The 25,049-nt window shown below is 37.9% G+C and overlaps 1 protein-coding gene across 1 annotated transcript in view; it reads left to right on the top strand.

The window, feature by feature from the left end:
- The window catches only part of TfIIB (transcription factor IIB), a 162,454-nt gene that overhangs the window by 126,814 nt on the left and 10,591 nt on the right, over window positions 1-25,049 (top strand). Inside the window, exons 5-6 of the mRNA XM_067145464.2 lie at window positions 10,284-10,416; window positions 14,952-15,073. Of these exons, the coding sequence (XP_067001565.1) occupies window positions 10,284-10,416; window positions 14,952-15,073 (255 nt within the window). The remainder of the gene's footprint in view (window positions 1-10,283; window positions 10,417-14,951; window positions 15,074-25,049) is intronic.

Genomic DNA, 25,049 nt, shown 5'->3' with positions numbered 1-25,049 from the left:
AAAACCCCTTAGGGTTGTATTATTTTAAGACCACTTTTAATTGAATTTCTAAGACATATAGAAGCAACCACCATGTGAAATTTCAAACTCATGTGCCAGATGGTTTGAGATTAATAATTTATTTATGTTGTCACGACCCCCCCACCCCCATAGGGTTGTATTATTTGAAGATCAAAATCACTTCTTATGCAAAATCAAAGGCATATAGGACAACCATCATGTGAAATTTCAAACACATATGTCAAACGGAGAGAAATGTATAGGTTTTAGCCAATGCCACCAGTCAAAACTCCTGAGGGGTGTATTATTTTAACACCACATTTTATTGAAAATCTATCACATACAGGAGAAACCATAATGTTAAATTTCAACCTTATATATAGAACGGTTTCTGAGAAAGGAATATTTTTGTTTTCAGATATTAACCCCCATTTAACCCTTCAGGGCGTCCGGCTCTTCGGTGTAGGGGGGAACGCGTCCGCCTGCCACCTGGCGGCCGGGGATTTTTCATTGTAATTGATTAATATCCCTGGCTTGGGGACTGGGTGTTTGTGTCGTCCTTAATGTTCCTTTCCTCACATTCAACACTTTACACTTCCGTCATTTCCAAATACACGCAGGTTCACAACATATGGTGCAAAGTAGGGGCAAAAGACCTTCTTAGGTCGACGCTCTGAATAAATAGCATTTTAAAAAAAATCCTTCAGGGCTCATTTTTTTTTTTCTAAACTTGTCTAGTTCATCTAGTACATAGAGAAGCAATCATTGAGTGCAATTTCAACATTGTCTGGTCAACTGTTTTGGAGGAATGAATATTCTGGATTTCAGGGATTTACCCCCATTTCATCCGCTCAAGCGTGGAATTCTTTGAAACCCTTCCATAGTGGGTGCCTATTGCCTTTTATAAAAATAGATATGTACCAATTTCCATGTCTATAACGTCTTCAGTATTAGAGATATAAGTATCCTGATAAAAATAATGGTATATTCCCCCCCCCCCCCCGCTTAAGCCTCTTAGACGGATTTTCCAAAAACAAAAAAAAAATATGTGTTCTTTTCTTTTTAATGGAGATTCCAAATATGAATTTTCACGTCTGTAACATCTTCAGTTTTTGAGATTTACTTATTTTTAAAATTCACCCCTCTTTTCACTTCTTCTCACACCCCCTTAAGTGGATTTTCCAAAAACAAAAAAATGTGTTTCTATATTTTTAAAGGAGATTCCAAGTATCAATTTTTAGGTCTCTAAGCTCAAGGTTTTTTAGATAAAGGTATACTCATTTAAACAATTCACCCCCCTTTTTATTCTTTTAGTGACAGAATATTTAAAAAAATCCTCTCTTAGTGAGCACCTACACTGTAATATAAATGTGTCCCCAAAATTTCATTCCTTTCTGTCCAGTAGTTTTGGCTCAGCGATGATGAATCAGTCAGTCAGTCAGGACATGTTATTTTATATATATTGATTACAAAAAGAGAAGGCATGTGATTTGTTAATAGAGAAAAGGTGTGGGAAACTCTGGAAAAGAAAAGGATGTGGAAGGCAATCAAGGGAACTCGTTAAAGCAATGTATAAGAATTATTTAGAAACCAAACTGGACTAAGACAGCGAAGTGTATTGTCTTCACTTATGTTTGTAATAGTTATGGATGAAATTCTAAAGGAAACAAAGGCAAGATATAGAGGGGATATGAAAAAATTGTTGTTTGCAGATGTTAGTGACCTGGGGAGTCAACAATACAGAAGTGCAAATCCAACTAGAGGCTTTAAATGACAATATTGAGAAATATGGTATGAAGATCAGTGTGGAGAATAGCAAAACAGTCGTGATGATAAGAGGAGAAAGAGAAATAAAAGGAATTGTTAGTATTAGGGGACAAAACCTTGAAGTTGTTAAATACTTCAAATATTTGGAAAGTGAAATAATGCAAGATGCAGGGTTGGATAAGGAGATCAGCAGAAGGGTACAAGTGGGTAATACATTTACCAGAATATAAGGAACCTGGTGTAGAACGGAGAAGTTCCTATGAAATGTAGAGAGAGAATGTACAAGATGTACTACAGTATACCCCTATATTGGACTTTGACAGCAAGAAATGAGAGTAAAATTCAGGCCAGTGAGATGAAGTTCCTGAGGAAGAAGAGAGAAAGTATAATAAATGTTGAGGTCAGAAAATAGGTAGGGGTAGAAAAAGTGATTGATAGGATGGAGAAGAATAAATTGAGGTAGTTTGGACATGTTTTGAGGATGGAGGAGGGAAGGATACGAAAACAAGTGTTGGGAGGCTAAGATGGAAGGAAAGAGGAAAACAGGGAGCCCCAAAGCAAGATGGATGGACTCTGTCAAGAACAGTTTAAGAAAAGGAAGACTGGAAGGAGAGGCAATGGTGAAGTGCCATCAACACCCTGGTCTGGCAGGAGCTGGACAAGGGGAAATGTAAATGATGATGATGGTTAAATACGGTATAAGGGTAAATGTTTCTACCCCTTAACAGGAGGTCCTGAATTCAATTGTCAGCTCATCCCAAGAATTTTAAATCCTGGGAACTGAGGGCTGGAACAGGGTTCACTCAGCCATATGAGGTCAACTGAAGAGCTGTCTGGTATGAAAGACAGTTGACGTATTAGTGAAAATTAGTTTATTTTCTCTCCTCAAATAACTGCGGTCGTTGGGACATATGCATAAAAATGTAGAACATACTGCAAGTACAAGCAGTAAGTAAAAGCATATGCTAATAGCAAATACTAGCAAGTAAAAGCATTTGCTTAAATTGATATGAATAACCTTTTACTTGTGTGGATTAGAAAGTGCTACAAGTTTTTCCAGCATATGCCGACTTCTTAGATCATTCTAACTGGCATTTGCTAGTGGTGCAAGCATGCCGGTTGCTGTAAGAGGTTAAATTCATCTGAAACGACGTGTTAACCGCCGTGACCATACAAGTTTGCATTTGGTGTTACTAGTGTTTACAGTTCGTTTCGCGTTGCTGAAGTGCATGTTCAGTGTTCTGTGATGTAAATATTAGAAACAGATGTAGAAATTGACATGAATCACTTTATTTCAGTGATCAAACCGTTACCAGTCTTATTAAGTATATCGCAAACTCCTTTGATGAAAACAGCCAAATTACATGGTGTTGAACAGTTATGTGGGAGCTGTGAGAAGACTCTTGGGCAGCAGTTTACAGCAGATCAGGGGGGATAAGAAAAGGATTCATAACATGGAGATGGAAGTGAAAAAGAGCAGTGGTCGTAACATTAAAGGAAATAGAAAGACACAGCTGAAGAAATGGGAGGAATAGCTGCTAAATATAATGGAAGGGGAACAGAATCCACCATTCACTTGTGTACCAGGTATGTTTTGAAACTTTACTAGACTCACTGATGAAATGCTATCCTTTTGCATGCTGTATTGTAATGAGGAAAAGAATCATTAGGCCTAACGTATTTCTTTCTTTCTTTCTTTTATGAATCATTCTTGTTGAGTTAAGCTGTAGGTCAAGGTCAGTAGTTCTATTTCATGACTTCAGGAGGATGTGTTTTAGGAGGAAGTAAGGAACACGCAGCTGATATCGATGACACACTACCACTATATTGTATAACACCACCATTAAGACAAAACAAGAAAATGAAGTTAGCTTCAGAGACAGAGGTAAAATCAGAGAAAGAAATGTTTGTATTCAACTGAGATGAGATAATCCAGTAGCATACAGGATAGAATCACAAATATATAGTGATATAAGAATATAAATTAATGAAAAATATGAGCCACACGATCACAGTGCTTCACTGTCATGGTTCATGTACAGCAACGAGTTGAAACAGAATATTAGCAATTTCATTTCTTCCCTATGCACCACGCCTTCTCATGTCATCATAACCATATTCTTGTTCACTCCCATCACTAGCCCCATTATCATCTCCTTCGTCAGTATAAGCACTATCAAAATTGTCCTCATCTTTTAAATGCTTAGAGACGTTATGTAGCACAAAGTAACAGATGATAATTTGTGAAATTTTCTCTGAAGAGATTCTGACTTTGTTTGCTAGTAGAGGGAAACATCTCTTCAGTTGACCAAAACAACTTATTATTACTCTTGATTTGAGGTTGCATGCGATTGTGATTTTCTTCTTGTGGATTTTGACCGTTTCGGTAAGGAGTTAGCAGCCAAGGTTCAAGCCTGTACGAAGGTGGTTTGAAAAGTCCGTGCCAAGTCAGAGATGGCACCACCGGTGCGTATCGAGGTCATGTTTAGTAGCATCTCTTGGATGAACGCACACCAAGTTTCAGCCATATTGGTCTATTTCTTTGTGTTTGGCATTCGTGTGAATCAAGGAATTGTCATAAAAGGAAAAGAATCTGAGTATGACCTTGTTAAGAGGTCAAAACCAGTCCTAGACATGTGATAATCTGCATTGTATTGATCAGGTGGAACTTTCTTTTCCTTTTATGACAATTGGTAACTATCAATACGGAAAAATGAAATTTATAAATCAAGATGAATCAAGGAAGTCGAGTGATTTTCAAGAAATGGATGAAAAAGAATTTCGTGTGGCGATTAAACATTACTTTATGAAAGGCAAAACGCCTTAGGAAACTAAAGAGAAGCTTGATAAACATTATGGTGACTCTGCACCTTAGATTAGAACAGTTTATAAGTGGTTTCAAAATTTTCGGACTGGCCATATGGGCACAAGTGACCCTGAACGTTCTGGACGGCCTGTGGAGGTTACAAATCCAGAAATCATTGATCAAATCCATGATATGGTGATGGATTATAGAAGAGTTAAGGTGCGTGAGATTGCTAGTGCTGTGGGCATCTCGACTGAACAGGTACATAATATTTTGCATAAACATTTGGATATGAGAAAGCTATCCGCAAGATGGGTGCCGCAATTGCTCATGCTTGACCAAAAACGGAATCGTATGAAGTGTTGCAAGGATGGTTTGCAGCTATTCCAGAAGAATCCGGAAGACTTTAAGCATCGTTTCGTCACTGTGGATGAAACATGAATACATTACTATACTCCTGAGACCAAACAACAATCTAAACAATGGGTTACCAAGGGGGAATCTGCACCAAAAATGGCGAAGACCGTTCCTTCGGCTGGAAAGGTTATGGCGACTGTCTTTTGGGATTCGCAAGGGATAACCCTCATCGACTATCTGGAAAATGGTAAAACTATTACAGGTGCATATTATTCATCGTTATTTGACCGTTTGAAAACCGAGCTGCAAGAAAAACTCCCGCAATTGGCCCACAAGAAAGTCCTTTTCCATCACGACAATGCACCAGCACACACCTCAGCAGTTGTGGTCGCAAAATTAATGGAAATAGGATTTCAACTCGTTTCACATCCCTCCTGTTCTCCAGACTTGGCTCCCTCGGACTACTATTTGTTCCTCAATTTGAAGAAATGGCTGGCAGGACAAAGATTTTATTCAGACGAGGAGGTGATTGCAAACACTAATGGATATTTTGCAGACTTGGACAAATCCTATTATTCGGAAGGGATCAACAAACTAGAACATCATCGGATGAAGTGTATAAGCCTAAAAGGAGACCATGTCGAAAAATAAAAATGGTTTACTCCAAACACGAAGTTTTTATTTTTGCACAGACTTTTCAAATGCCCCTCGTAACTTGAATCACCCACCAATACTGCTTCTCCCGCATGCTCTCGTAATCCTTCATACACACATGAAATCATAAATATGTGACTGTCATGAACAAAACCAGGCCAGCTAGCATCAAGACTTATAAAATGTTTGCCTGAATTGCACGTTGTTTGTACATTGATAGAAGCAAAATTTTTGCTGTTTATGTATTCATCGCCATGTAGTCGTGGCTTTAAAATTGGTACGTGTGCACAGTCAAGAGCACTGTTCACACAAGTAAAGTTAAAGCATTGCTGTCATTTTACCTTAGCTATATTGATATCTTGTGGTTGTGACAGAAATTTTATCCAATGATGTGCTTTTTGAAAAATTTTTCTCGCTGATGAAATCAATGGTTCTACTAACAGTACTTAAAAGCACCCTCGTATCTTTTATCCCAACTTGGAAACGTGGATAGCCAACATAATGAAGAAATAATATAAATTAATTGCCAGTCCACAAAGAAGGAAATAAGAAGAAAAAATAAATTGAATAACTTATAGGAAAATGAATGATTCTTGAATTGCAGTTTCTTCAAGTTAAGCACGGGTTCATTTGAATTATTCTTTTACTGGGAGAATACATATTTTATGAATTGGTCTTTTCAACACACCAGAGTTAGATCGGACTGTTGCTACACATACTCGACCAGGATGAATTGCTTCAGTTATTCTGCATTTCCAGCGAAGTGGTGGTAGATTGTCATTTTTTATGAGAACCACAGTTCCAAGGCATAAATTAGGAAAACTTTTGGTCCACTTGTGACATTGAAATTGAAATAATAAATAAGGTAGTTCAACCTATTCAATACAAATAAATATGAAATGTAGTATGACATTCCTATTTAATTAAAAGTGGAAGCGGTACCGGTTTTGACTCTAATCTGGGTCATCATCAGCCGAATAAAATGCAAAAAACAATGCATAGGTAAATAAGAAATTAAAGAGCGAGTCTTTCACAAAAACAGTTGAAGAGGCAAAATATGTTAATGGGGATTGGCACTGTAATTTTAAATTGTAAAATCTAGAAGAAGTAGAAAGTCAGTCAGTTATAAGAAGTAAGGCGCAATGTTGACAAGAAGAGGTAAAAAGTTAAATGAGCCAGCGAATGAGGCGCGAAGTTACAATTAATGAGTCTGAAGTCCCAAAATTGTTTAGAAGTCGAAGACGAGTCGCTTGATTGAAGCGAATTGCTAGCTCCTGAAGATCAGCGCAACACACTCAATGTCCAGCACTGTGCTTTCAAATGCCGACTGAACTCGGTGAATAGCTTGATGAACCAGTCTGTAATTGCTTCGGTTGCAAAAATGTGTGTATATATGGATAAATAATACAATTTAATATAATTTAAGTATGTAAACAGGATCTTGTCTGATGTCTCGCTTCATAATATAGAGGAGCATTCATAAGTCTTCCAACAAATACAATCATCCTGATCAAGAATAAAATTAAGGTTCCTATCCTAATGTTGCTCTTGGAGCTCAATTTATTATGCTTTTTCAGTTCATCTATTTCCTTAGCATAGAAAAGGGATTGTATTTTCTTAATACAGTTTTCAATGTTGTGTCTAGTTCTTTGGGAGACAACGTGTCAAAATTGCTTTCTGTTGAGCCTTTGCGGCAGTTTTATATAAATCGTAAACAATGTCCAATAACACGGTGCAGTCTTAATAAGTTTGAGAATTTTGTGATAAATTTATTGCTGTAAGGAATAGTTGTGAACACTGTGAGGTTTCTTTGTTCAAGTAAGGTTTTTAATGAAGTAGCATCCGGGAGATAATGGGTTCGAACCCCACTGTCGGCAGCCCTGAAGATGATTTTCCGTGATTTCCCATTTTCACACCAGGCAAATGCTGGTATCTTAATTAAGGCCACGGCCGCTTCCTTCCCATTCCTAGGCCTTTCCTGTCCCATCGTCGCCATAAGACCTATCTGTGTTGGTGCGACATAAAGAAACTAGCAAAAAAATAAATGTAATAAAGTGGTATCTTTATCATGTGGCCATGGGGTGGAATCTTTTTTCAACCAATCAGGTCTATGCCACTGGAGTTTACAATAGATTAATGAAGCTTCATATCCTAAAAAAATGAGATCAGCCGGATTACTTATCTTCTGATGGTAGGCCTACATGATGCCACGCTCTTACGGAAGTTATGTCTTGAATTTCTGCCACGCGATTGGCACCAAATGTTTCCACTTCATGGGACAGGAAGCAAGCCAATTTAATACAAGCATAAAATCTGTCCACACATGAACACTTTCAATACTCAAACATAGGCTGGTAAGTGTTTTCTTTATAAGTCTCGGTAGCAATAAAGCTTTGCATAATTCTAAACGTGGTAGTGTGGTTTGTTTTAGTGGGGCTACTTTTGACTTTGCACAAAGCAGCATGACAGCAATCTTCCTTTCAAGGTTAGAAGATTTATATAGGTACATGCTCCGTATGCCCTTTCTGAGGCATCACAAAATTCATGAACTTGAATGCTCTTTACTTCACCATCAATCATCTCTAGCCGTGGAATGCTTGTAATTTTTAGTAAGTTGAAGTTGGTTAGAAAAAGTTTTCCAATTCTGCAGAAGTTGTGAGGTTAATTGGTCATCCCAAGGTACTTTTTTTTTGCCAACGACGTTGCATAAATATCTTGCAAAGAATTATCATAGGAGCTAGTAAACCTCATTGATCAAATATTGCTATTATTCTTGAAAGGAGAAATCTTTTTTAATCTTAATGTTCGTGGATTGCTGATGAGAAATAGGATCGCAGACAATTTGGAAATTAATGCTAGATGGTTGCTGCATGAGACCTAATGTTCTTATAAAATCACTGTTGCAGTTAGTGACAGCATGTTGATTTTTCTTGAAGGTGTGTAGGAATAGATAGAATTCAACAATTCTTGACTGTTCGTACACCATTTACAAAGATTAAAACCTCCACATGTTAGAAGGTCTTGAAGTTCTGATTGGAGAATTTGGGCTTCTTCAGTTGAATGAGCACTAGATGTACAATCGGCCGAAAGCAGAATATGTGACCTGCATTTTTCTGCAAATTTAATTATAAAGATTACAGATCTGACAGTGGCACGAGGTTCCTAACACATCCATCTATAAGTGTGTGTGACATTCTTTTCCAGACTGAAAGGAAAATTCATGAAAAACTGAGCTTGTTTAGGTCAATGTGGGGCGATATTCTTTACAAGTGACTTGCCTCAGTTGAGGCGATTTCAGTTGTGCCATCAGGAGCTGGCTGCTGTATTGAGCACACTTTGGACACTATTCCTAAACTGGTCTACCACTATTTAAAGTGCCGGTTCTTCTTCAGAGCGTGAGAAATCCATGGAGATATTCAAGCTCGACAACGTGTTAAGTCTACTTGTAAACTATCAAAAGTGGCCTTGAACTGGTTTTGGTGGGTAATTTAAGCCATTTACTTTATTTAAGGAAAGTGCCAGTGTTGCTTCAATCCGGTGTATGTTTTAATGTTTCATGTGCCCTCTTTAAAAAGTTTTTTTTAAGTATGTAAAAGACAATATTGCTTTTCGTAATGTTCCATTTTAACTCATGTGTTCTCTTATAAAAAACCAAAGATATTTCTTCATGGGGACTAAGAATAGTATTTACAACTCTTTTGACAGTATTATTCGTAAGTCTAAGGAATTGAGTGTTGTATTTGGTTATTTGCATATCACTGTAAAACAGCTGACCATGTAGCATTGGTGTTAGGCTCCTCTAGTGCTGCTCTGCTAGGTGAGTGAACTCGGTGAGTGATCTAACTAGGTATTCTATTCTTCATGCCAGGCTACCTATGACAGTTGGTGGTGAATTTGTTGAAAATGCAACCAGCTTTTGGACTGAGGGTTGAACATTATTCTAGCAGTTCAGTAGCTGTGCCTGTAGTTTACATAATTCTCTCCGTATAACATTAAGCATATTGTAGTATTTCTTATTTAACTCTCTTTGCCCAATTTTCTTCAACTATATTGCTAGAGGCCCCACAGGCTCATGTTAGCAGATTCGATCCCAGATCAGTCATGTGGTATTTGAAGGTGCTCTAATATGCCAGTCTCGTGTTGGTAGATCTACTGGCACGTTAAAGAATTCCTGAAGGACAAAATTCCGGCACCTCATTGTCTCTAAAAATCATAAAAGTAGTTAATGGGATGTAAAATCATTGTTATTGTTGTTATTGTTATTATTGTTATTATTGTTGTTGTTATTGTTGTTATTATTATTATTATTGTTATTATTATTATTATTATTATTATTATTATTATTATTATTATTATTATTATTATTATTATTCCTTACTTGCCATATGATCTCTTGATGGAATAATTTTATGAAATCAGAATCCTAACATTCATGTAAACCAATCTCTTTTCTTTAAATAAATTAGTTTTCTGTTAGACCTTCGCTGTGTGGTTTGGAATATTCCACTTTGAAATACATGGCACTGTACTCAGTAACTTAATTTTTATTCAGAGGAATTAGTATAAAATTCAAACTTCTCAAATAATAAACTAGTGTATTACAGTACTTATAAACAATTGTTTAATGATTCGTATAGTATGCAAATTAACCTGAACTGTTTTTCTATAGTTGGTGAGTTGAAATAATTTTTATTTTCAGGAAATATGTGCTGTAAGCAAGATAAGTAAAAAAGAGATTGGACGCTGTTTTAAACTCATATTGAAGGCATTGGAGACTAGTGTGGACCTGATTACGACGGGTGACTTCATGTGCCGCTTCTGTTCAAACTTGGGTAAGTTATATTGATCTAGTTGAACGATTGAAGCTCTCTGTACATTTCTACTAGTTGATAGAAGCATCCGCCCAAAGATTGTCAACTTGCGAGGATGAAGTGATAAGTGTTACATTGCTTCCACTTGGGCCAGGCTCCTCTTGTTCATCTTTACGAAAACTACCTTTTGTCCACAAACTTAGAGTTAGTTCTTCCCGTGGTAAATAATAATAAATCAAACAAGAAAACTTCACTGACTTCTGCCTTTCTAAAATCTTGAAAAGTGCAGATAGGAGTTTTGCTTCATTACAACAGCCTCAACATATACTGCTTTAAAAGCAATGCCAATTCTGCAAGAATGAAGGGTGAATTATTCAGTGCAAATTCTGCATTTCTTTTCCTGTTAAGTTAAATAATCTGGAAGGGGAGATTCTGACATCTCAAAAGAAGCATGGCTTGCCTGCTGTGAAAGCAGCTTTATGTTTTTTTCCAATGTTGTATCATATTGACGTAAGTCTAATAAACTGATATAACTTGAAAACAGTATTCTTTAACCCATGGGTAAATAACACCAATATCGAGTTCAAATAATTATTATTACATACTTGCCAACCCTTCAGATTTATCCGGAAACTTCCTGTTTTTAACTCGTTTTACGATTTTACGATTAATTTTTACTTCTTCCTATTTTCGACCAATGTAACCTCCAGTACGGCCAGTACTTTTCCCCTAGGATAAATTCTTATGTGCTTGTGTAATTTACGAAACCTCATTTTCAAGCGTATGTATTTGATGCTTTATTTCGTGAATGTTTCGTCCTTCGCCTTCGTGTATCGTGTTTCGCGCTCACCACAGCAGTGTGTGCACTTTATACAGCTGGAGATTCGGGACAGCAATTGTCCTGTAAGCAAGAGACGCTGGCGCGCACTAGCGATTCAGTTAATCGGGATGAAAGAATGAGCTTGTTATTGTGTTGTTTGCGCGCTGTTGACATCGTTTTTGTGCGTAGTTTCGTCAGAGTTGTAGGCCACGTGCTTTTTCTTGCATTTCTATGCTTTCCCCCTCTGTGAAAGTCGTATGTTAATAATGTATGGGACATATTGAATTGTTTTGTATGTGGAGTTCCGCTTACTTTTAGTGCATAATTTCAACTAGTTGAATGTGTTTAAGGGGGTTGTGTCGTGACAGTTTCTGGTATTTTCTCTTCTCGTTACGACCAAAAAACATGACAAACATTATCTCCAAGTATTCAGAGATACCTATAAATTTCCGTTCATTTTACCGTCTGATAAAGGAAACTACAGTTACCGTATTTTCTCACATAATTAACGCCCTTGCATAATTTACGCATCCCAATATTTTTGGGTCCAAAGTGGAGAAAAAGAAATTTTCACATATTTGACGCACCCACAACTTCGAACATCCATCACGCAGCTCCAGATGCGTTTCGAAATGAAGATGTGAACTTATCATGTAGCAGCCTTCCTACTGTGAAAGCAGGCATTCCAAATACAGGGCAATGTGCTGTTATTAGCCGGCAGGAAATCCCACTGCACTAGTTCAGTGAGAGAATCAGCCCAGGAGTGACTAGTGACGCTCTCTTCCAGTCTGATACAAACAAATTTTACGAGTGTTCCAGGTACGGGACATTCCATGATCTCAAAATTGTTTGTTAGTCCACAGTATTCGAGTAATACTGCATCATACAAACTCGCAGTGATCAGTTGCGCCGAATAGGGCAGCGGGCAGCAAGTATTCAGTGTCCAAATGCAACGTGCGCTACAGCAGTAACAGAGAAGTGTACCTCAGGCGACCAACAAATCTCGCAGAGTATTTCGCGGACCAAAAAGCAGCAAGTTTACGCAAGTAGAGGAGGATCTGCTTAAATATATGATTTTGTTCCGCAACGTTGGATAAGTCGTTCCTCACGAAATGCTGTATTTTAAAGAATGAGAAATAGCCGCTGCACTTGGAATCGGTGTCTCAGATTTGAAGGTTAGCCGAGGCTTGATTAATAATTAATTATATAATTATATGAAGAGAAATGGACTTTCTCTTAAATGAAGATCAACATTATGCCGAAAAATGATGAATGATTTCAACCACTTTTATCGCTTTGTAATTGAGAAGTGTAAAGTGAAGGAATATTTGATATCCGAAATAGGAACCGCAGGTCAGACGCCAATCACATTCCATATGCCACAAAGTCGAACAATCTATAAGGAACATTGAGTATTATCATACGCGCTACCAGGAGCAAAAGACAACGTTGTACTGCAATGCTTGCTGTAACAGCTGATAGCAGAAAGCTTGCACCTTACATCGTTCTAAAACGAAAAACGATGCTTAAAGCAAAATTTCCATGAGTGATCCACGTTCTTATTCAAGAAAAAGGGTGGATGGACATGTCACTCGAACAAGGTTGCATACGAACGGTTTGGGTAATCTAGCAGGGTTCCGCCTTTGATGCCCGGCCCTTTTCGTGTTGCACAGTTTTTGTATTTTTGCCAGTATGTCGTTATGACATGACATAAATTGTACTTTTATTAGTTCTTGTTTGTTTCACTTCAAGTCGTATTGTCAGCTTGTAACAGGAAGAATATTTTCCATTGTCGGTACTTCAAACCCATGTGTCTAACTTACCTGATGTGCCCTTATTTTACTTTTCAGAAAAAATCTCACGCCGGAATTTCACGCCAAATGACGATAACCATAGATGAGTTGAACCAGTTGTGTTTATATTATATTTGATGTATCTTTTAAATGTAAATAAATTCTAAATCATTTTAAAATATCTGAATTCCTTAATTGATTTAGGCATCCAAAATTTTTGCCTGTATTTTTTTGTCAAAAATGTGCGTTAATTGCACGAGAAAATACAGTATTATGCATTTTGTTGCATGTGTCGGTGTGACAAATATTATTACTTGCATGTAAGTGTCATACATGAGAATGATTAAGTACATTTTCTTCTAACCATTTTTGTTTTCTTCGTTTAAGGTTTTAAATTTAATGGTTAATTCACTTTGTAACTGTAGATATGTATGCCTTTTATTATCCTGACCTTTTTTCACCTAGACCATGGTGGAATACATGTGATGAAATCCAAGAATTAAAAAATCTGTGTTTACATCCATTTATTATTATTATTATTATTATTATTATTATTATTATTATTATTATTATTATTCACGTAGCTACGTCATGTGTACCATGATACAATCTATTTTGTGAGGTTATGTCATGAAACATGTGCTGTGTACATATATTTATGAGTTTAGTTCTGTAACAATTGTGAAAAAACAGGTAAGTGGCAGTGTACTTCCTAACCATTATTTTGCCTAAGACTTGTCACGCCTCTCAGCCACGTACGGATATGCAGTCCATCAGAACAATTGTCATTGTTTAATTTAATTTCCGGGTTGAACCGTGTTGTACTTGTACGCATATCACGTACGCAAACGTCGGCAAACTGTACATGATATGCGTACAAGTACAACACGGTTCAACCCGGAAATTAAATTAAATAATTCTTCACACCGTGGAAGCTTCACTTCTAAGAATTGTCGTTGTGTTCATTTTCATATGCTTATGTGTAGTGGAAAATGAACCTTACATACCTTGTAGCATAGGTCTGCTGCAGAAATGTATGTATGATTCCCTCCTACAGTATAATGCATGTAAGTTTCATTTTTCTGTACACGTAATCATAGGAATATGAAGACGTGGACAATTGTTCTGATGGACTGCATATCCATACATGGCTGAGAGGCATGACCAGTCTAAAGGAATATAATGGTTAGGAGGTACATGGACAGTTACCCGGTTTTTCACAATCGTTACATAGTTAATGTAAGAACCTGTAATTAATAGTATATAATTTATTACTACTTGTATATATGATGCGTAATCCACTACAGTATTATGCAGCACATTGCAATATCCAGAATATCACTAGGTAAGGTGAGAACTGTTTAGAACCTTCCTTCCACTTGTAACTATGTATTAAGCACTCTAGAATTTACGAGAACATGTATCCTTTTAGAAGCCTGGCCAGGCAACCTATATAAAGGGATGGTCTCAATGGTGGAGCGGAGTCATTGTTTAACAGGAGTTGTGTTGTGTTTTGGCCGACATGCTAATGTAAGCAGTCAGCACTCAGTTGTTTCAAGGTTGCAGTCTCCATGTGCTAAATAAAAATCTGTGTATGCAATTTGACAGCGTTTTGTGTGCGTCTTTATGAATACATTAATATGTGGGGGAGATTATTTTGAAAAGGTTTAGACCAAATTTTGTGAGTTAGGATCCTGAAAATGACTCTCTCTGGCTGGTCTTCAGCTTGAATGCTGTTACATTTTCTTTCAGTTTTATTTAGTTTGTCCATGCCTTGACAAGGAGAAAGGCAGATTTCTGTGTAGGAAAAAATACAAGTTTTTGGTAATGTGTTTGCTTAAGCTTTTTAGTCATTACCAGTTTTTTTTCATCTGTCACCTTTATCTTTCATTTTCTTATCACCTCTGGTTGATATTGACCTACTATTTTCTTTCTCATTACAGGTCTTCCCAATATGGTTCAGCGAGCTGCGACTCATATTGCTCGTAAGGCTGTGGATATTGACATAGTTCCTGGGCGTTCTCCAATTTCTATTGCTGCTGCTGCTATTTACATGGCCTCTCAGGTTTGTATGACTGCAGCTAGGGATGTAGAACTTAGAGATGGGCTAATTTTTTTTTGGAAGGCCTCATGGATGTAGCTTTTCCTAGTACATGGTTTTTTATCTCGAGTCCTTGAGGAGTATACATACTGAAAACTTCTGCAACAAACGTACGATGTTCAAGTCACAATTTTCCATTGTTCAGATGTTAAGTAACCGAGAGAGTTGGCTGCACAGTGCGGGCCATGTAGCTGTAAGCTTGCATTTGGGAAATGGTGGATTGGAACTCCACAGTCGTCAAGCCCTGAAGATTTTTCCATTTTCACACCAGGCAAATGCCGGGGCACTATGTTAATTGAGGTCACAGATGCTTCTTTCCTGTTCTATCTCTCTCCTCATACTATTGTCTCCAAAAAACTATCTGAGTTGGTTCGATGTTAAATCACTAGCACTCAGACTGTTAAGTAGTCTACACTGGTGGCTATAATTGGTTTACACACGATATTATCAAACTCTTAAGCAAAAAAAAGAAATGTGCCAGGAAGAGAAAGTTTTCAAAATATGATGAAGATCGATTTAGGCAGCTTAGAAGTGAACTAAAATCTAAAATAAACATAGCATATAAAATATATATTCACAACTTAGAAAATGGAATAAAACACAATATTAATAATTTCTGGACGTTTACTAGCAGTAAAAGAGTAACGCGAATAGGTGATAATGCCTATTTCTATAACGACAACAGGTATGAAACTGGAAATATTGCGCAAGGATCTGCGCAATATTTCTCGTCGGTGTATACCATCCTGGACTTTAATTATAATATTGATAACATGGCCTTGGATGAGATTCCTGTATTACCAACTATGGATGTGCTCAATATTACTTCTATATCAGAAGAAGAGGTAAAAAGAGTCATAAACAAGAAACTAAAACCTAAAAAGGCTAGCGGTCCAGATAACATCCCACCTTATATAATTAAAGGATGTGCAGAAATACTGGTTCCACAGCTAACCTTCATTTTCAACCTTTCATTAAAAAAGTCTTGCTTCCCTGAAAGGTGGAAAATATAAAAAATTACACCAGTTCCGAAGGCAGGCGTTCATGAAAATATATCTAACTACCGCCCTGTTTCCATTATTGACGCCTTTGCAAAAGTATACGAACGTATACTATATTTTAAGATCTATAATCACATTAAGGCAGGTATTTCAGAATTTCAGCATGGATTTTTACCTAATAGATCTATTATTACAAATCTTGTAGGATTTACTCAGACACTGTATGATGTATTGGATAACAACGGAAGAATGGATGTTGTCTATACAGACTTCGAAAAAGCATTCGACAAGGTAGGTCATAAAATTCTTGTCCAAAAAATGCACCAGTTTGGGTTCTCGGGACCACTACTTCGAATGTTATGTACTTACCTGATAGATCAACGTCAGTATGTGTCTTTTAAAGGCGAAATCTCAGACAACTTCATTAGTTACTCCGGTGTTCCTCAAGGATCTAATTTGGGTCCCCTTCTATTTTTAATTGTGATTAACGACTTGCCGAATAATCTTCGTCGTGCCATTTGTTTGCTGTTTGCTGACGATGTACAACTATTTAAAGTTATACATAACAAGAAGGATGAGGATTAACTACAGCAGGACATTGATCGTGTTGTACAATGGTGCGATATGAATCATATGTCTCTTAATGTAAAGAAATATAAATCAGTAACTTTTATCAGGAAAAAGAAAGGTACGATTGCGTCGTACTATATAAAATATACCGAACTAGGAACAGTTTCGGCAATAAGAGACTTAGGAGTAATATTTGATGAAAAATTATCATTCAATGCCCATATTACAAAAATAATGAATGATGTCAACCATATGCTCGGGTTTATAATAAGGAGTTCTAAATTATTTACTCAGTCATCGATTGTTATTCAGTTATTTACTAGCCTTATTAGGAGTAAATTAGAATATGCATCTGTAATTTGGGACCCGTGTTCTAAAGAACAAATACATACTATTGAAGTTGTTCAAAACAAGTTTTTGTGGTATCTGTATTATAAAACAAATAAGACATTTTGACCTTTTGATACATCAACACAGTATTTAAGAAGTAACTTTAACCTCACGTCGTTGTACAACAGAAAAATCATTATTTCTCTAAAAACGTTAAATAAAATCGTACAAAATAAATTTTAATTCCATAGAACTGCTCAATTTTATCTCTTTTCATGTTCCACAAGCTGGAGCTCGCATGAACACAGTATTTCAAGTTTCCAAGATCTAGAACATCTCATCACTTGAACTCGCCATTTATTAAAATGCTACGATTTTACAACACATTTGCTGCAGGAATAGATTTATTTTCTGAATCACACACTGTCATTAATTCACATTTAAAGGCCTGTATTTCTAATTTCTAATTTATTAATTCAGACTCCTTTTTCTATATAATAGGTGCTCTTTAACGTATTTATTATTTTAGTAATTTACTACTCTAGTTATATCCTTGTTTCAATTCCAGTATTTTTCATAGTGTAGAAATAATCATTGATGTATTTTGGGTTGTCATTTTCTCTGTATATGTGTTTTCCAATCATTCTTCTTCCTTGTCTTTATTATCTTCAGGATTATTATTATTATGTATTATCTTTACTGACATGTATGCATTATAAGTACTGTTGGACACGTTCGCATCGGATTCTAAGGTTGTGCGCGTGTGAACCGGTCCCTGTTTTTTGGTTTTTATATAAGGTTAAACACTGTTCTCGTAGCTTGAATAAGTGTTAAGAGTGGTGAGAAGAGGACACAAAATAGGAAGAAAGCAAGGACCTACCATCACTGAATGTAATTAGAAAGATATTTGCACTAAATACCATCCTTTTTAACAAGAGGACAAAAGAGGTTATGAAGGCCGAAATAGAGTAAAACGCAAATTGCAGATTGAAACAAAGACCCCCAGTGAAAGTCCCCTAACACAAAATACATTAGTAACTGATAGGCACCACATGACGACGACACACACAGGAAGAAAAATACTAGTCTTCGAAGACACCTGCTTATTCATACTGGCGAGCGTCCTCACTCTTGTGATCAGTGCGGTAGAGCATTTAAAGAAAAATCTCATCTTCGAAAACACCTGATCAGTCAAACTGGATTGCGTTCACACCCATGTGATCAGTGTGGTAAAAGGTTTTCCCAAAAATTCACCCTGATTTGTGAAATTAACTTTCGCATACCATCCTAAGTGTATTTGAAGGTGATAATTTTGCATCGATTAAATAGTGTTTGCGATCCCACATAATAAATATAGTGACGACGACACACACAGGAAGAAAACTACTAATCTTCGAAGACACCTGCTAGTTCATACTGGAGAGCATCCTCACTCATGTGATATATATGGTATAAGATTTACTCTAAAATCTGATGTACAGAAACACCTGCTTATTCATACTGGCGAGCGTCCGCACTCTTGTGATCAGTGGGGTAGAGCAGTTTTGTGTGAGAACAAGTCTCAGATAGACCCCAAGTTTCGTAGAAAAATGGCGGATGACACGGAAGCTCGTGTAGAAGATGCTCTAAAATACCTAACAGATATCGCGAAAACAGGAGGTTATATGAAGAAAGAAAAGGAGGAAATCCTAAAAGCAGTGAGTGTACTGAAAAATTACTTCACTGTGCAGAAAAAGGCTCAAAAATCAAAGAACGATGATGAAAACCTGCCATCAATGGAGGTTAAGGGAACGCAAACAGAGAGCTTACAAGAGAAGAACGACATCTGTGTAGCAGGACAAGTGGCACCATCTAGTGTCCAAGAACAAGAGTTAACAAGAGGCACCAAGCACACGCTGCCACCTACTGGAGAAATGGCAGATGATCTGAAGACCGAGCTACATTGAACACTAGAATACAAAATTACTGAAAAAATCAACAATCAAATGAGAGCAATGATAGAAGACATCAGACACAATATAAAAAATATGATTAAAGAGGCAATGGCAGCTACAAAGCAGCAGAACCCTGTAGACCGGAATTTGTAAGAATAAATAAGAACAACATCATACGAGAGAAAATCAACCTTCTCACGGAGGAGAGTAGTGGAAGGGGAAACCACTCCACCTGGGAGCAAGAACAACAGCCGTATGCAGAAGTATCGCATCAACACCAAGAACAAAATCAGACAACGGATGAAGAAGAAGAGGAAAAATGGACAAGACAAACCTACAAAAGGCACAGATGCCCGGAAAGACAGCAACAAACCATGAACGGTACAGGAGCGAAGGACAATGACTTACAAGCAGAAGAAAAGAGGGCCTGGCTGTATGTGGGAAGACTAAAACAGGAGACAACGAAAGATGCCGTAAAAAGATTCCTAGCCAAAAAAGGAATCACAGAGAACGTTACTTGCGAAGAGATAGAAACAAGATACAGCACCAAAGCTTTCAAGGTAGGAATACCTTTCAAATTCCTTGAAAGTGCAAACAAGAGGGAATTTTGGCCAACAGGAGTAACAGACGCTACCGTTTTATTCAGTCTTTTCAAAGGGAAACAGGGACATCACTTGAATAAAACAACTCAGAAGCTCTCGGAAATTACAAGACTTGGAGAAATCGATGGGTGAAGAAGCATGAAAATAATGTTATGGAATGTAGAAGGATTAAAGAGCGCAGCATGCATAGCTCCACCAGACTTTCTTGAAGGATATGATGCAGCTATATTCATGGAAACCTTTCTCACAGACCATTGGCAGCACCTGGAATACTATAGCATACACCTGCTAGCAAAACAAGGGGAAAGAGGAAAGGAGGAATAACAGTCCTTCTTAAACCGTGGATAACACCAGTTGTATCGACATCAGAGCAGAACCACTCCATTCTAATAGAGACAAAATACATCACAATATTAGCAACCAACTTTCAGCCAAATGCAACGGCTATAGATACAATAGACGAATTGGGCCAACAAATAACACAGAGCAAGAAAGACATCCCTCTAGTTATTGCAGGGGATTTAAATTGTCGGTTGGACATACCAAATCACAAAACAAAATTAGTAATAGATTCACTGCAAGAAGAAGGTTTCATCCTGCTAAATGACACTAATGTCCCTACATATATTTGCCACAACGGCAAAAGCACTACAGACATCGCCCTCATAAGAGGAGAATTAAAAGGGGATATCAACCCACTTTGGAACGCGAACCACACACCAATAAGAAAAGACATTCCAATGAGCATCAACAAACAAAGTGAATGGTAGACAAAGAAAAACAAGAAAGGAGACCACTCTCAAGGAGATTGGATATTAGAAAAGTGGAAGAAAGCCAAGAACAGATGGAACAAATCAAAACACTAATCGACAACTCAAATGTAGAGGAAGCAGTGCATGAACTGGAGAAACTCTTAACACAAGCAGCCAGCCCCAGGAAAGTGCGAAGAGCAAAAGCATGGTTCGATCAAGAGTGCTGCGGACATCGAGAATCATACACTCCTCCAGACATACGCCGAGAAAAGATGATGCTACAAAACACTAACATGGGAGAAGAAAACGGCAGACAGGGAAGAAGAAGGAAGAAGAATATTTGAGGAAGCCAGGAGAGACCCATTCATAGCAATCCGCCCTCGAAAGCAGGGACAGACCCACTATATCAGCATAGAGGAATGGACGAGACATTTCAAAGTTCCTGTAGGTATACTGGGCTGTGCTGACCTTCATCTCATACGTTGCTGCAAGCTGCCCAGATAGTCAGATGACCACCTGCTCCAAAAATGTCCCTTCATCTTTTGAAGATGATTCCACCTGGAAAGCCTGGAAGTATTTGATAAGGTTAGGTCTGGTTCAGGTATGGCCATCATGGGTTCTCCTATCACGAAATGTCCTGGTAAAAGATAAGAGGTGTCATTTGGGTCATTGTTCAGGAGAGTGATTGGACATGAATTTAAAATGGATTCTGTCTGACAGAGGAGAGTAGTCATTTCTTCAAATGTCAAGTGATTGTGCTTGGTAACTCTAGTAAGATGAAATTTCATAGATTTCACCCCAGCTTCCCAAAGACCTCCGAAGTTTGTTGCTAGTGGAGGAATGAATTTCCAGGTAAATCCTTCTTGGATTCCAACATTATCAATCTGTCGTTGGTGTTGCTCTTTTTGGAATAATTCGTGAAGTTCTTGAAGTTGATTTCTGGCTCCGATGAACGATGAACCATTGTCACTGTGAAGTTGAAGTACCTTTCCTCTCCAGGCTATCATTCTCCTTTAGGCAGCAATGAAGGCTTCAGTGGTTAAATTGCTTACAAGTTCCAAATGAATGGCTATGGTGGCTAAGCAGACAAAAGTGCAACGTAACATTTTACTTTCGTGTTACTACGGGGAGAACCTTGTTTAATGAAGAAGGGTCCCGCAAAGTCTACACTGCGATATAGGAAAGGACGAGTGGGCTTAACTCTTTTAGCAGGCAGCTGGCCCATCAATTGCGATGAGCTCTCGGCCCTGAACTTGTAACATGTCACACATTTGCGAATGACACCTTTGACAGTTGTCCTGGCGTGAGGAATCCAATACTTCATTCTAAGTGATGCAACTAGTAGCTGTGTGCTAGCATGTAGTAATCTTAAGTGTTCGTCACAAATAATTAATTTTGTGATATGGTGATGTGCTGGTAATATAAACTGATGTTTCTGGTCATATGCTGCGTCTGCATTACGTAATTGCCCCTCCCCCCCCCCCCCCACTCTGAGAAACTCGTCTTTATCAAGAAATGGAGCGAGAGATTTTAACTGACTTCTCTTGTCAACTTCTTTTTTCAGTTGGAGATATTGAACTTCCTTCTGAAATTCCTGGTGTTGAATATATCGTACACAGCAAAGTAGTGCTTTGTTGCATTCTTCCGTGCTTAGATTTCCTGTAATCTTTGCATGAGAGTGCTGTAGATTGTAGATGAATCTTTTACAGTACGCAAAGACACGTTTCATTCTTGATAACGAGGAAAACCTTGTAGCAATGTCTTCATTATTGCAGCTGTTGATTGCACATGTAGTGGGTTTGGCTTCAGGTGCTTCTGAGGTACATTCTGCAGTACTGAATGGCCATAATTTTTCAGGCTCGCATAACCAGGATGGTCCATGCCACCAGAGGTCGTGTAATTTTAATGCTTGAGGCTCGCTTCCTCGTGACAATATGTCAGCTGGATTCTGTTGTGTAGATACATGCCGCCATGTGCAGTTTTCAGCCATGTCCTGGATTTCAGAGACCCGGTTGGCGACGAATGTTTTCCACCTTGACGACCGTTATGAAATCCATTGTAAGACAATTGTTGACTCTGTCCACGCATGAATAGAACCAATATCCAGGTTGAGACTCGTGAACATTCGCTTAAGTAATCTTGCTAACAGGAGAGAGCCGCACAATTATAAGTGTGGAAATGACAATTGTTTAAAAGGAGCGACTCTTGATTTAGAACATATCAAATTGCATGAAATAAGCCCTCGTTCATCTGTGGTACGAATGTATACGCTCGCCCCGCAACCACGTTCAGAGGCGTGACAGAAACCACGTAATTCACAATTTACAATTTTAGTTTTGCTTAAAATGTACCTGTCAATTTTTATATCGTTAAGTTCTGGTAATTGCGAGTAAATTGCATTCCAAGTGTTAAGAAGCTGACTCGGCAGGTCTTGGTCCCATTTTAATTCATAAGTCCAAAGTTGTTGCATAACGACCTTGCATGACAGAATAACTGGACCCAATAAGCCCAGAGGGTCAAAAATTGCAGGAATAGCTGAGAGTACACTTCTCTTGGTTTCATGAGAAATCCTTTTAACAGTTACATTGAATTGAAATTGGTCCGTAGAAGGGTGCCAGAGTATTCCCAATGTTCTTACTGTGTCTGCATTGTCGACTTAAAGTGGTGATTTGGTTTCTCTATTTTCTTCTGGTATTTTGACATGTCCTTACTGCTGTTAGAACACCATAAGTTCAAATCCTCCTCTTAACATTAATGTCTAATTCCTGCTGTAAGCGAATGGCTTCTGATTCAGTATTGGCTCTGGTTAGGAGGTCATCAATATAAAAATCCTTTCTAAGGACAGCTGCTGCTTGTGGAAATTCCTTTGACTCGTCATCGGCTAACTGTTTCAAGCATCTCACAGCAAAAAAGGGAGCACTTGCCGTTCCGTAAGTAACTGTCGTGAGTTCATAACACTGGAGAGGTTTGGTGCTAGTGTTTCTCCATAGTATTCGTTCTAGTTTCATGTCCTCGTTGTCAACTTGAATTTGTCGATACACATTTGTAATATCTGCGACGAGCAATCTTGTGTGATCTGAAATGTAGTACAATAGAATGCAGGTCGTCTTGTATGGTAGGACCTACGAGTAACTTATCATTCAAAGATACGCCACTGTCAGTTTTAGCAGACGCATCAAAGACAACACGAGTTTTAGTGCTGGTACTTGTTGGTTTGAATACAGCATGATGTGGCATGAAGTATCCTCCATCTTCAGTGCACTTGGGTACTGGTTTCATTTGGCCAAGTTTCAGATACTCGTTCATGAATGCTGAATATTCTTCTCTTAATTTGGGATAACGATTAGGTTTCTTCTCAGTACTGTAGAATCTCACTACTGCCTGTGGGTATGAATTCCCTAACTGCGATGAAGTCTGTTTAAATGGTAATTGAACTCAGAACCTTCCTGTAGCATCTCGCGTACTGTTCTTGGTGAAGTGTTCTTCGCAATCTCTTTCTTCCTTGGTGACTAGTGGCATATTCAGTTCTTCTTTTTCCCAGAATATTTTAAGTTGTGTGTCTAATTGGTCTACCTGGATGAATAGTGATGTTACATTTTCCCTTTGATGTTGTTGTATGGGTGCCTGGCCAGCTACTACCCAACCCAGTTTCATATTTTGCAATGTTGGATACTCATCACAAGATTCCTTGCCCTCCAATATAACCTTAAAGAATATGTCTGCATAGAGTAGCAAATCGATCTTGCTTGGCATGTGGAAATTTCTGTCGGCGTATTTTATATTGGTGGGTAGATTCCATCTTGAAATGTCGATTTTTCTACTTGGCAAGTTGTTTGTAATCTTTGGTAACACTAAGCATATGGCATCTATGTTGAAAGGGCTGACCACAGATTGCAAATGAATAATGCAGTGTGAGGTTTGTACTCCTGCACCATTAATTCCAGTTACTGGTGTAACATGTTTTTGTTTTCTGAGACGTAATAATTGAGGTAGTTCTTCGCTCACGAAATTTGTTTGAGAACCTGAATCCAAAAGACATCTAGCCTCATGCATATTACCATGAACTTCCTTAATCTTGACTATCGCTGTTGATATTAAGACTGTAGACAGAGCGGATTCCTTGACAGCGCAGTGAGTAACATCTGTTGAACTGGTTGTGTGATTAGCTACTGCCTGGCACGAGCTGTGTTTCCTTGCTGTTTTCCGTGAGCTAAGCATTGGCCTGCTGCGGTCACGTCTGGTGTCATCATGCAATAGTGAATTATGATATTTTCCGCACATCTCGCACGAGCCTGATTGGCACTGATCGACATTATGATTATTGCCCAAGCAGTTAAAGCATAATTTATAATCTCTCTCAACATTATGTCTCTCATGGACATTGAGCCTTTTGAAGGACTTGCACTTACATAGGTAAAGTGAGCTCTTGCAGAGTACACATTGGTAATTAACACTAGCATGCACATTGCTTACTTGATGTTTGGGTGTAGTTCTAATTGTCTGTTTAATCTGTTGAACTTGAGTCCCTGGCTTGATTGCCTCAAGTGCTAAACATCTCTTTTCTAAAAATGTCCACAACGCCTCCAGAGATTCTCAGAGCCTGAAGTGTGTATTTTCCATGCCTTCCTAGTCGCTGGGTCTAGTTTGTTGATTAACAATTGTGACAATAATAAATTTGTTGTTTTGAAACCTGTCTATTAACTTTTGCCAAACTATGCTGTAGTTTTCAGCAGATAGAGGGAGACTTTGTG

Source organism: Anabrus simplex, chromosome 4, assembly GCF_040414725.1.
Source record: "Anabrus simplex isolate iqAnaSimp1 chromosome 4, ASM4041472v1, whole genome shotgun sequence".
NCBI lineage: Eukaryota > Metazoa > Arthropoda > Insecta > Orthoptera > Tettigoniidae > Anabrus > Anabrus simplex.
This window is presented reverse-complemented; position numbering and strand designations above follow the sequence as displayed.